Source organism: Typopeltis vanoorti, chromosome 5 (assembly GCF_054136105.1).
Source record: "Typopeltis vanoorti isolate ZY-2024b chromosome 5, IOZ_Tvanoo_1.0, whole genome shotgun sequence".
Taxonomy (NCBI): Eukaryota; Metazoa; Arthropoda; class Arachnida; order Uropygi; family Thelyphonidae; genus Typopeltis; species Typopeltis vanoorti.
Window position 1 is genome coordinate 78,069,685 of NC_143553.1, and position 13,649 is coordinate 78,083,333.

Sequence of the window (13,649 nt, forward strand, 5' to 3'; positions counted from 1 at the left end):
ACAAGATGTGTAGTCGTATTTATTATTATTTTTATTGCAGATTTTATAGTTTTGATAAGCACAAGATAAAAACTAAAGCTAAGGTCTACATACATACATACATATATATATATATATATATATATATATATATATATATATATATATATATATATATATATATATATATAAATCAGTAATGATATGTTTCATTTATTTATTTCAGATACATTTCAAATACTACATAATTTCAGATGTTATATCTTTTTTTATCTGTTTTATCAATATAGTACAGGCTTCCATTTATTTGACTCTCCTCTCTCAAAAAATGAGCCATCCGGATCACTTCTATACATGGATACATTCTTGGAGCCATACGCTGCGTATATTCCTTTAAGAGTTGCTATATCGGTTTTGTAATACATCGGTCTTGGATAATCAACTTCTAACCTGATAGCATCAGCAATCCATCCAACTTCACCTTTAATCCTATAGTCTGAAGTGTAGCAAATAACAACTCCTGATGTAGCGTCCTTTGCAGTTGAGTCACTTAGTGCTGTCGAACATTTCGCAAGCCATATAACATTATCCAAGACGATTTTTTCAATTTTTTTCCAGCATCGATCAAGGGCTGTCAGATGGTTTTCATCCTCTACTTTTTTATCCAAAAAAAGCATCCACTTTCCTGTAGTGTTCTTCTCAATATCCTCCTCAAGGCCTTCCTGCTCTACATTTTGAAGTTCATCTTCTTCTTGATTGGATTTTTTATTTTTATTTTCCATTTGGAGTACGTAACTTTTACTAAAAGCCCAGATCCATGAAGCTGTTGACTCTTTACTTGGAATCATCGAAGTATCTGTTTTTGTACAGCTTATTGCCATTCGAAAAGAATTCCTGTAAATTATTTTTATTTTATTAATTATTACTCCTAAAAGGCAGTTATATACTTACAAATATACACAAATGCGCGCTCGCGCGTTGTGTATGTGTGTGTGTGCGCGCATGCCCGCGTAAATTAAAAATATGACGTTTTTATGGAATTATACAAACACTGAATATTACCTTGAAATTTTATGAATAAATTTATTTCCAATTTTGTGACTTCAATTGATAACATAAAGTTCATATTTGGCAGTTGCGTGATCATAAGGATACGTTTTACAATACTGTGTTTCTAAGACGAAAAACGCACACATTTTCCCACCCACTTCTTTTGGATTTCTTTGTTAACGTTTGCCACTTCTAAAATATCTGGAATTACATTATATTGAATAACTCTCTCTTGTTCCAAATTTTCAGTATACCTTTCTTTCTACAACTCATTCTTATTACTCTTAGAATATAACATAATTTAATTCAGAGTGCTTCCTGAGGGGGGGGGGGAACCTATGGAGGCTTATTTTTTTTTTCTTATAAATGAGTAGACATGCACCATAAATGATTACAGAAACTGTCATTGTTGGGTTTTGAGATAAGCAAGGAAAATCATGTTATATGACGTAAGCAGTGCCGTAACTAGGCAGGTGCAACGGGTGCACAGGCACAGGGTCCAGGATGAAGGGGCCCTGAAATCGAATATCAAAAATAATAGCTATTATATTTTCATTTTCAAATTTTGTATTTTGCCGCCGTGGGCCGATTCACAAACAATATTATATTTTCCCAGAAATAATACCTATATATTATAATATTTATAAACAAAATTTCTATTTCTATCGTTTTTTTTTTTTTCTAAAAAAAAAAAAAAAACAGACGGGGTAGCAAAAATAAAATCATGCACAGGGCCCATGAAAAGCTAGTTACGGTGCTAGACTTATGAACTCTAACCACCTAAGGTTTCAAACGTATAAACCGGTTAGAAAACCACTTGAAGGAGTCATGTTTTGTCTTAATAGTTTAGGTCAGTAGTAATAACTGAATTGCTGAAACTTTGAAAAAAAAATATTGTGGTGTCACATGATTACTGAGATGGTTAAATAAACGGAAACCAAACGAGGCAATGGATGCATCATCTCTCATCTCCGCTCTGTAATTTGTAGATTGAAGGGAACCCCACTGATATGGATTAGTGTACCTAATCCATGTATTGGATTAGGTACACTAATCTATACTACTTCACAGTTGCTAACTCTACACCAAGACCAAATCCGCCTAGCCATGGAATATTGCTCCTATATTTGGAGTGGTGCACCAAAATCCTCTCTAAGATTGTTCGATTCTATCTAGAAGAAGGCAATCTGGCTATTCTCTCAAACCCAATTCCATCCCTCTCTCACAAATGTTTAGTTTCTGCCTCGTGCCTCTTCTATAGATACTTTCATGGATAGTAATAAGATATATAATAAGATATTTTATTATACGAGAGACGCCCAGAAAGTAAGTTCCGTTTTTAAATATTTTCACTGCAGCGCTGGGATTGCAATGGTGCTCATGCGTGCTGAGTTTGTTGATTCGTTAGCAAGACCATTTTCAGACATTCCCACAGTGCGTACGATTCTTAGTTTGTGTTTATAATGTCTAAGAAAATCGAATCGCCCGCCGCATGTGAAGCTAGGTCAGTTATCCGTTTCTTGAATGCGAGGAACGCTAAAGCAACTGAAATTCATTGGCAAATTATTGAGGTTTATGGAGAACACGCAGTGAGCGAGTCAATGGTACGAAGATGGGTAAGACTTTTTAATGAAGGAAGGACAGGAAGGAAGGAAAAAAGGAAGGATAGTTCTGACCTCGCGCCAACGACTTTCACCTGTTCAAACATCTTAAATCTTTCCTTGGTGGCCGACGGTTTCAATACAACGACGACGAGTTCAAAGAAGCAGTCAATACGTGGTTTGCCTCACAGGCGGCAACCTTCTACGACGAAGGTATACAACTCTTGGCGCCCTGTTATGATAAGTGCCTGAACAATGGCGGAAATTATGTAGAAAAGTAGTGAAAGATGTCTACTTCAATTTCCAATAAAGTTTTTTTGTAAGTATATTTTTGTTTTTCTCACAGCCCATCAGAACTTACTTTCTGGACGTCCCTAGTATATATATATATATATATATATATATATATATTCTTCTTCTTCTCATCTTATCCGCTTGATAACGGGTTGAGCCCACTAAGAAGAAAGGTTCTCCACTTATCGCGATCTTTAGCGATCTCAATCATGACTCTATAGCTGGGTAGATGGGAATGTTCTTTCAGCAACTTTATTTAAGTACTTCTTGGTCTGCCTATAGGTCTTTTTCTTCCTATATATCCATTCATAGTTAAACATGGGGGTCTATGAAATGAAATGCCTCAGAGAAATTAATAACACTTACTGGATGCAACACAAGACTAATGATCAACTTCCCATCTATAATGATTGTGATCTATTATATATAGATCTGGGAAGTTTAAATCTATTCTGACTTCATCTTTAGTCTTGTGTTGCATCCAGTGGGTGTTATTAATTTCTCTGAGGCATTTCATTTCAAATACTTGAAGTTTCTTGATTGGTTGTTGAGTTAATCTCCACACTTCTGAAGCATAAGTAGCCGTTGGGATAATAATTGTTTTATATAATTTTAATTTTAGACTAGTTGGTATTTTTTTATTTTTCCATATTTTGTTTAGTTTATTCATGTTGGTCCAGCCTAGGTTTAGCCTGTGTTTTACTGTTTCCATATTGTTGAGATTACTAGATATAAGACTGCCAAGATAAACATATATATTAACTTGTTCCAGCAGGTGATTTTCGAGATTTATAGAAATATTTTCTTCTTCTCTACCTATCTTCATTATATGATGATTTATTTTCATATCATAAGTTTTACAAGAGTCATTTAAAATATTAATAGTTTTTTCTAGCTGTGGTTTGGAATCTGCTAAAATAATGATACCATCCGCGTATTTTATGTGATTAATGTTGGTGCCATTGATTTTTACACGTGGTTCACCAGCTATGGTTTTACAGACTTCTTCTAGGAAGATGATAAAAGAGTTGAGGTGAGAGAGGGCATCCCTGCATTACACCTTTCTCAACTCTGAAATCCTCGGTTTTAATGTTGTTCGTTTTAACAAAAGCTTTGGTGTCTCCATAATAATTTCTAATAAATGTTAAAATATCAGAATCCATTTTTACGTTTTTTAGGATAGTAATCAATTTGTTTCTATTAACTGAATCAAAGGCTTGCTTAAAATCTATAAAACAACAGGCAGGTTCTATTCCCAATATTTTTCTGCTATATTATTAATGGTGAATATATGGTCTATAGTGGATCTATGTGGCCTGAATCCTGCTTGGTTTCCCTCTATGATTTCTTTCTGTAAGCACCTATGTTCTCTTTTGTATAATTCGAATGAATAGTTTATAACTATGATTTAAAAGTGTTATCGGTCTATAATTTTCACATATTCTCTTGTCTCCTTTTTTGTGAATTGGTATAATAATTCCTGTTTTCCAGTCTGTTGGAATTACTCCAGTATAAAGAATTTGATTAAATAAATTCATTAAGAAATTAATGGCTTCCTTGCCACCATATTTCCATAGTTCTATAGATATTTCATCTTTACCTGTAGCTTTTGAAAGTTTCATTTGGTTTATTGCATTTATAATTTCTGCTGGAGTTATGGGTGGTACCTTTTCATATATCATCTTTTCTGTTATACTTTCCTCCTCCTGTTCGTTTTGAAATAATGTTTGATAGTAGTCCTTCCAAATTATTTTAATATTTTGTATTGACCCAGTTTCTAGATTGTTTTTATCATTCATTGTTAATGGTTTGTCTTTATAGATCTTAGTTAATTCTTTGATAATTTTGTATACCGTTTTATTATCATTTCTTTTATTAGCTTCTTTGCACAGTTTTGCTTTTTCCTCCAACCAGTTATATTTGGCAGATATGCACATTTAATCAATTTTGTTTTTAAGATTCTTATAATGTTGTTTATTTTCGTCTGTATTTTTTATATTTAATATATGCTTCGCTGCTCTTTTTTCTTCTAAAGTATTTAGAATTTCAGGGGTTATCCATTCATGATTTGGTCTTGATGTTGTACCAAGTATGTTTCTTGCAGTACTTGTAACAATTGTTTTACCTTGATTCCATGTATTATCTATATTGTCGTAGGATAATCTTCTCAACTCATTTCCTATTAGTGTCTGATAGTTATCTTGCATAGATTTCTCTTTCAGTTTTGACAGGTCCACTGTGTTGATAGGAGCTCGTGATTTACGATACTTGAATTTTAGCTTAATTTTTGCTGCAAGCAGTTCATGGTCAGTGTCGAAGTCTGGAGTTTTTAAAGTTCTAACATTTTGCACTGATGATTTCCAATTGCGTTTGATTAGAATGTAATCAATACAGTTCTTTATTGTACCATCTGGAGAGTTCCATGTGTATTTGTGGGAAGGTCTATGGAAAAAAGGGTGTTACAGATAAATAGATTATTTGCTTTAAAAAATTCTAATATTCTTTCTCCTCTTTCATTTCTGTTATCAATTCCGAACCTGCCCATCGCATCCTCCATGCCTGGAGTGAATTTTGGTATTAAAATTTCCCATCACTATTAATATATCTTTATTATTGGTCTTGTCTATTAGATCTTGCAACTTATCGTAAAAGGTATCGATTTCTTCATTTTCATGTGACTGGTCGGGGGCATAGATTTGAATTATTGTAGTGAACTTTTTTTTCTTTACCTTTTAATCTGATAGCGATCATTCTTGGGCCATGTAGTTTTATGGCCATGACTGCATTTTGTAGATTATTATTCACTAAAATGGCGACTCCTTCTCTATGTATATTGTCCTCTTTGCCCGAGTAGAATAGTTTTCCTGAATTTAGATTTATAGCTCCTTCTCATGTCCAATGGGTTTCAGCCAAACCTACATCTCTAAAGGTTAAGAGATGCGAAACTCTATTGGCTGACCACATACTAAACTTCTCGACTTGGGTCGAGAAGTTTAGTATGTGGTCAGGCAATAGTAGAAGTTTAGAAGTCTAATGCTGATCAGTCAAACAAATGCTCTCAGGCTTGATTATTCATTTCGTAGGTCACTAATTCGGAGAATATGTGTAGTGTAGATTTAATGAACAAACGTATGGGATTAAAAAAGAGACATTAGTAACTTAAGAAATTCAACAGAATATACGTAAAGTAAAATAGGTGACAAGACTTCAAATTCGTAGCTGTGTAGTGGAACTTAATTCAAAAAACAGTAGATGACGTAATCAGTGGCAATTCGTGGCTTGAAATCGTGGGGGCTGCAACTTTCGAAATATACAGACTGTAATTACAGTGTATACGTGTTTGATATCAAAATTATGTTAAAAATTAAAAAAATAATAAAATTAAACATGAAAAAATATTGTTTATTATCAATAAAATTATACAGTTTGGTATAATTCAAAATTACTTTAAAATAAAAGCTTTACAATTTTTGGACATTACGATTAAATCCTTTAATTGTAATGTTCAAATATTTAAAGAGACGGAGTAAACACGATAAGCACTACGCACTCTCTACTACTGGCGCAAAACTGCACATAAACAACAGTGGAACTGCGCGACGGACAGTATCCCATTACACTAATAGCTTGCATCTCACTATGACGTGCATATGCTTGCGCGCGTAGCAATATGACACTGTGGTAACCACAGTGCTACTAGCGTCCTTCGCCCTCCTAAGTTCTACAAGTCGGATTTTTATTGTTTTATACAAAATAAGAGAATTGTATAGGATTGTTGATGATAAAATTAAATATTACAAGCAAATATAAATAAATTAATAAATATATTCATATATCGAGAAAAATTGGGGGAAAGGGGCTGCAGTTCTGCAGTGCCTATACACGAGTCGCCCCTGGACGTAATTCAATAAAAGCAAACCAAGAAAGTGTAGGCGTTCCTTATTATCTACATTTAGAAAAGGAATTTAAAATAATATTACTTTTCAAATAAAGTAACAGTTTAGATTATATCGAAATACATATCGAAAGGTGATATCGAAACTATACACTGTGTTCTTAAGGAGTTTTATAATTAAATTTAGTTAAAAATTAAATTAATAGTTCTGAATATGTATATCTTTGATTTCGAGTTATAAATAAAACGAAAGTTTTATAATTCAATGATTTTTAATTGAAATAATTTACTTACAGTTCAGCAGAATAATGAATGATCTTGGCGTCTGTTTTGCATCAACACTTATTATTTCAAAATTTCTTCATTCGTTTTTAGTATCGCATAGGTTTCCATTTATTTTGCTCACCTCGATAAATATTATCATCTGGTCACTTCTTGTATATTGACACGTGGCCATATCCATACACTCTATATTTCAATTTAAGGGTGGCTATGCCAAATTGATAACATGATATATGTTTCAGAAAATGAACTTTGACCTGATAATAGAGCAACGTTATCATGCAAAGTGATATTTACAGTAGTCCCTCTCTCTCTCTCTTTCTCTCGCTGTGTGTGTGTGTGTGTGTGTGTGTGTGTGTGTGTGTGTGTGTGTGTGTGTGTGTGTGTGTGTGTGTGTGTGTTCCACATACCGTAGGTTATAAATAACGGTGACGACAGCCCCCCCCCCCCCTCATGTCAAACTTAGCACTCCTACAGATACGAGACCCATCGACACTTCTGCGCATGTCAACAGAAGGAGAATCCATTCCGATAATAGGATAATTAATTCGTATTATGGGATGAATTATTTATTATTACACGTCGGAAAATTAACTTCTCTTTTATGATGATTGTAGTGTTTAAAATGGCATATGTTTTGCTATGTATAACAGTTGGAAAACATTACATATAAAGCACGTGATTTCGCGTGTTGTTGACCAATTCGTTCATCGCCTTATTTCTTTATCCCTTTCAACATGAATTAACTCTTCTTGGCAGTCTGCCAACGAGAGCGCTCGCTTCTGTTGTCGGACTATACTGTACGCCACTTAGTTTTAACTGCTGAAAAACTCTGTTTTATTTCTATTGCCTTTTTCATATTCTGTCATCCTTGAAAAATATGCAGTATGAACTGAATCAGATACCAAGTATTGTCTTTTTTTGTGACATTACAGTTTTTTTTTTTCTCTCCATATTATTACATCGGGTTTTGACAGCGGTTACCATAAATGTAATTACTCACAATAATCTTGTCCTGTGTTTAATAGTAAGAAATGATAAAATAATTTTAAGAAAAAACCTTTTATCCTATTCAGTGAAAAGTTAGTTGTAACCAGAGACTCGTATCTAATACTCTGTCGTGAAATTCAATTCATAATTATATTAAATTCATTTATATATCGGGATTATGGATTATTATGAGGATGGCTGAGAATGTATGGACTGGGGACACTAGCAAATAGCCAAAGGAAGGGTAATAATAAAAATAAAACTACAAACGTGTGAAAGGGTTATAGAGGATATCCCTAGATTGAAATTTTCATTTTATGGAGTGTGGGGATATGGCATGTATGGAGGTTAAGAATGAATGGAGTTAGATTTTTCTGAATTCAAGAAAAGGTTCGAGCAGCTGGTGATATGCGGCTTTCCTTGATGAGTCCCCTTGCTCCCTAGAAGCTCTGATTATTAATAATAACAGGAATAAATTCTATTGAGGTATACAGAGTTCAGTCTATTAAGATGTCATATGAACCAGAAAGATTTATCTCATCCAGCAGGGCAAAGCTTTATATGTATGTGGTTGAGAATAATTCTGAACCCCCATAGCTATTTTCGAAGCATCTTTAGAAATAATGTCAGTAATGAGATGCTTTGGGATGCAAAGAACTTTATAAGACTGGTTAATTCACTTGAAGTTGAACTCTATTCAATTTCAAGTGAATTAACCAGTCTCATATCAGGATAAAACAACACGAGAACACATAGATAAGGAGGAATAAATAATAATAATAAATATTATTATTATTTTGCGACACCTCCAAAGGGTTCAAAGACTCATCAAAGGAAGGCACATATTCTACAATTCCCTGTCTCTAGCACTTAATCCACCAACAGCCCATTACCGTCGTTTGTATATTTTGTTTGTAAATTGCGTGTTTTCTCAAGGTCAATTTGTATATCGGATGAAAATCCCGAGTTTCCGGGAGAAAAACTCTGCTACCTCCGTGTGAGATCGGCTAACTCACCTTCAGTTGAAAAGAAAAAGAAACTCGTATAAATACTTCTCTCTATTCATAACAAGAATCGAACTTAGGTCTTTTCCAATCTAAGAGCACAACGCCGTCATTCTTCTAAAGATCCAACCTTATAGCCAGATGTTTAACCTGAAAATTATAGGTCATCTTCAGTGATATACGAATAGAAAATTGAACGAATAATCAATGAATTCTTAAAATAGTAAGTGCGCTTGTTAATACATGTAATAAATCGCAGTGGTTAACAGAAAAAGCATTACATTGTTTTTTAAAAAAAATATTAAATGATGTCTGATTTCAGCGAGACTTTTCAAGGCCTTGTTGCATTATCCTAACCTGAATTACAATGACTGTCATTCCTTTTCGAAGATATGGGAAAGTTCTCATTCAAATTAGACATCATTAATATTATAAATTATCAATTGATTCTATGTTAGTCCCGTGCGTTTTTCTGGACAGGGCAGTCCCGTGAGTATGAGGTGCCTTTGTTCAAAGTTATATTTCAGTGCACCCATAAAATAGAATTTGCAAATTAAAATGAAATTAATTTAAAGAAAATTTTATTCATTTAGTATATAAATACAATATATACGTATGTGTATATAAAAATAGAGCATCTCAAAAAGTTTTTTTTTCAATTATCACAACACAATTGAAACCTGCTTTGACGCACCATTCATGAAGTAGTACATCAAAGCATTGCAGCTAATCGGTTGTTAGTTTACTCGTCATTTTTTGATCGCCTTATTGTTTATTTTAAGTTGAGCAATTGTATAAAGTTTTACTATTATTATCGTCTTGAAATGGCGCTCCTTATGATAAGTCGCCTTTGTGCAGAGCACAAACTGCATACCCGCACGGGGCGGTCCTGGTTCTACGTCTACAACACTTGGCTCTTACTCTCTTAAGTGATCCATTGCTCACATTCTTCCTTGTACTCAACATGCTTTATATCACTGAATATGATCTCTAATTTTCAGAATAAAACATTGGCTATTAAAGTTTAATAATTTCTTCACTCTTATCCTTTTGAGAAGATTATTGGTCAGTTGGAGCTAAGCAGTTTTAAGGAGAAACGCAAGAGTAGGATTAGTGATGTCGTTGCCTAAGGATATCAGCGACCTAACTGGATGCCCTGAGGTAATCACGTCATGGTCACGTGTGTGTGGGGGTTGAGGTTAAAGATAGGTGGCATAGAGGATTTGAGATTAAGAATTGATGACCTTAAATTTATCGTAACAGCATCAATTGATGGCTACGTCTGTCAATACCTTCTGTTCTTTCGTTCGAGTCATGCATTATGGATAATTTTATGCTGCCATTTTTGGTTTTAGTCTGGAATTCTGGGAAGTTAGCTGGGATACCAACTGTCCTTTTTGTCTCTGCATACCTAGGATATCCTGATTTAAGTGAGGAATTATGGGTAAGGGGTTTGCGTGAGGAGATATTTGGTCTGGTAGTCACATGTCAGGTCTTTGTTTCAAGTATGGTAACAGGGGTAATGGTTTGAGCATGGAATTATGGGTGAGGATATTTGAGATATATATATGTAGATGACAGCACGAGTTTCAAAAATAATTCAAGTGTGTGTGGTATCATCCCCTATTTTAACTATGGGAATTTAAATTTATTGTCAAGAGATGGCGCCACAAATATTTTTTTTTTTTTTACATTCACAGTTTCTTGTCAATAGGCAGCAGTACATATTTTCTAAAAGAATTACTGGACTTTAATTTAGTAAAGATAGGAAGTTAGTAATGATGTAATTTTTTTCATGTAGTACTGTCATATCCTGTACACCACTTGAGGGTACATGGCAGGAATTTGATGATGATGATGATGATGATGATGATGATGATAGTAATTCTGTTCCTCCCTTTTTTGTTCCCTGAAATAATTTCACGGTAGTATCAATAGATAAGACTACGATTTGATAATTTCCAATTGTACCTCGTAAATGGTTTTTGCATAGCTAAGCAGAAATCTGTCAGAACTGAGTTATATATATATAACTCATTCAAATATTTTGTCAGTATATAATCTACAAGCACTGCTTTGTCATTTTTAAAGATATTAAAAGTTTATTATTTTTTCCTAATTAAATGTTAAGTTTTTATAATTATTAATCAGAATAGTGTTATGGGTCTATATATCAAATTCTAATAAAAAAAATTAAAAAAAAAACTGACAGAAAAATGTTATGTTTCGCTATGACTTAAAATGCTCATCAATGATACCAAGATTTGTTTATTTAAGTTCACAAATGTACATTTTATTTTACTGAAATGTTTACAATTATATTCACAGAATAATTCGAATATGTAATTACTAGAAATATTTTACATGATTTAATCTACACTCTTTGCATTTCCAATGAAATAAAACATGCTCTTCACAAAACGTGTAGAAAGGCTTATTTGTTCGTCGTTCATGTTGTTTAATTTTGACGGTATATATCAGAACACAGAATTATAAGTAAATAATTATTTATTGACTTATTGCTGATATTTCGCTGGTGTTATAACCAGCATCTTCAGAGCACAAAAACAGATTTTGTCACAGTACGTGAGACTACAACAACATGGTGTAACAAATGGTGTAACATGGTTTAACAAAATTGTAGCAAACAACACAAAGACTAAAGTCCTAATTCGGCACCCTTATTCTATCTATCTATCTATATATATTTTTTCATTTATTTATTTATTTAGATAGGGCATGCCTAATTCGGAGTTTATCTCTCTCTCTCATTATATATATATATATATATATATATATATATTTTTTTTTTTTTTTTTTTTTTATTATTATTATTATTTTTTTTTTTTTATTGTGAACATAACAATCTTATTTACAGGATTAACCGGTTTTTGGTTCTCTGCAGTCAGGCAGAGAAGTTACATGCTCATATTCATGTTGAGGTATGTTACATCGAAGTCACTTATAAGGCTAATTACGTTTTTTTTTAAATTAAATTAAAGCCATTAAGAGTTATTCTAACATGATGCTGTATAAGATCATAAAAGTGGAAGAACATAGGAGTTTCTATTGCACAATATTGTCTATTTACATGAGAGTGCCAGCTGATTAATTTTCGCACTGTTAAGCACAACAATCCTTTTTTCCCCTTTCTTTGGGGGGGGGATGGTGTCACTTCTATGCTGGAAAGTGAATTATAATGCAGTCGCCTTGCTCAGCCAGGAGTTGATTCCGTGGATTCCAGTGTTGGTGGAAAAGATCTAAGGTGTTGTTTTGCCTATGGTGGTGATACTCGTGTAGGATCCGACTTCTCACCTTTTGTTGGAAGGCTGCAGTGAGTTGGTCAGTTGCCTCTCTCTGTGAAGTTGCTGTGCTGTCTGGTCTTGTATGTCTGAGGTAGAAGTTGTATATTACCGCTTTCGCGGTGATGAAAAGGTAGTTGCAGAATGAATGGTTATTTGACTCCGCACGGACGAGATTGAAATATTCCTCTTCTGTATGAAGACTACCACAGGTGAGAGCTGCCGTTTCCCGAGACAAACTGGTTAATTGGGTGTTGACTGGGCATTCCAAGTAGATATGCCGGACTGTTCCTAATTGGTAGCAGAACAGGCAGTTATCTGAGACGTTTGAGTTAAATTTTCGTAATATAGTAGGAGTGGGTAATATATTGTGCCACATTCTCCACTGAATATCTGCGTCAGGTTTGATGGCTCTTGTGCGATATGGTAGATCCCATTGAAATAGTGTTTGATCAGATGATGCAGGATTTTCCAATAAACTACTTTGGTTCGACTGTTGTGTTAGAGTGCTGTAGATCTTGTTGGTATTGCTGGGTGTAAGTTTCTCCCATGAGTTAATGGTTTTTATCAGAAAGATAGGCGCCAGATCTTCTGAGTTGGCAGGGCTAAGCCCCTCTTCTGTTATGCTATCAGGCATAGCGGCTTGAAAAGCGGCCTTTACGATGTCTATCTGCTCTGACTGATTCCCATATTCCAGGTTTTCGAGAGAATTTGGAAAGCGCCAGGTGAGGCTTGGAGAAAGAATGTCACCCAAGATCCTCACGCTTCGCCAGCTCCATGGAGGAAAGAAACACTCTTTCTGAGTGATCGGGCTTCTTACCATCGTGTTGTGAAAGATAGGTTCCATGAGGATTTCAGGTAGGGATGCTGTCTTCACTGTGTGCTGGAGGTCTAGCTTCTTCCATCGTCGAAGGGCATCTTTGTAGAAGTTTGTTAAATTTACAGGCACTGGAGCTGTTGTCATTCTTAAGGTTGTGGAGAGAGTGAGAGAGAGACCTCTAGTGGCAGAAGTGAAAATATATTCAGTGGTGCATTTGTGTGATATTTCCTTTGGTTGTATGGTATTCAGGAGAAATCGAGCGCAGGATGTTGTTATCCTATTGTCAATGGAGGTCAAATTTTGTCCTCCATCTTTGAGAGAAGTACATAGCTTGGAGTATGAAAGCCAGTTTGTTTTGTTCCATATGAATCGATATATGGTTGACTTTATTTGTTTGATGAATTGTTCTGGTGGCGTAAGAATCTTTAGTGT

At 34.2% G+C, this 13,649-nt stretch overlaps 1 protein-coding gene across 2 annotated transcripts in view; it reads right to left on the reverse strand.

Moving 5' to 3' along the window:
- Positions 1-230: 230 nt before the first annotated feature.
- Positions 231-13,649, reverse strand: part of LOC150106560 (uncharacterized) — a 31,660-nt gene continuing 18,241 nt past the window's right edge. Inside the window, exons 2-3 of one of the 2 annotated variants that reach the window (XM_090392531.1) lie at positions 7,114-7,145; positions 231-873 (exon numbers count right to left, since the gene is read on the reverse strand). In XM_090392531.1, the coding sequence (XP_090248657.1) occupies positions 261-860 (600 nt within the window). In that variant the 5' untranslated portion in view covers positions 861-873; positions 7,114-7,145 and the 3' untranslated portion in view covers positions 231-260. Of the gene's footprint in view, positions 874-7,113; positions 7,412-13,649 lie in introns of those variants that run through there. The other variant, XM_090392530.1, reaches the window with a different exon arrangement.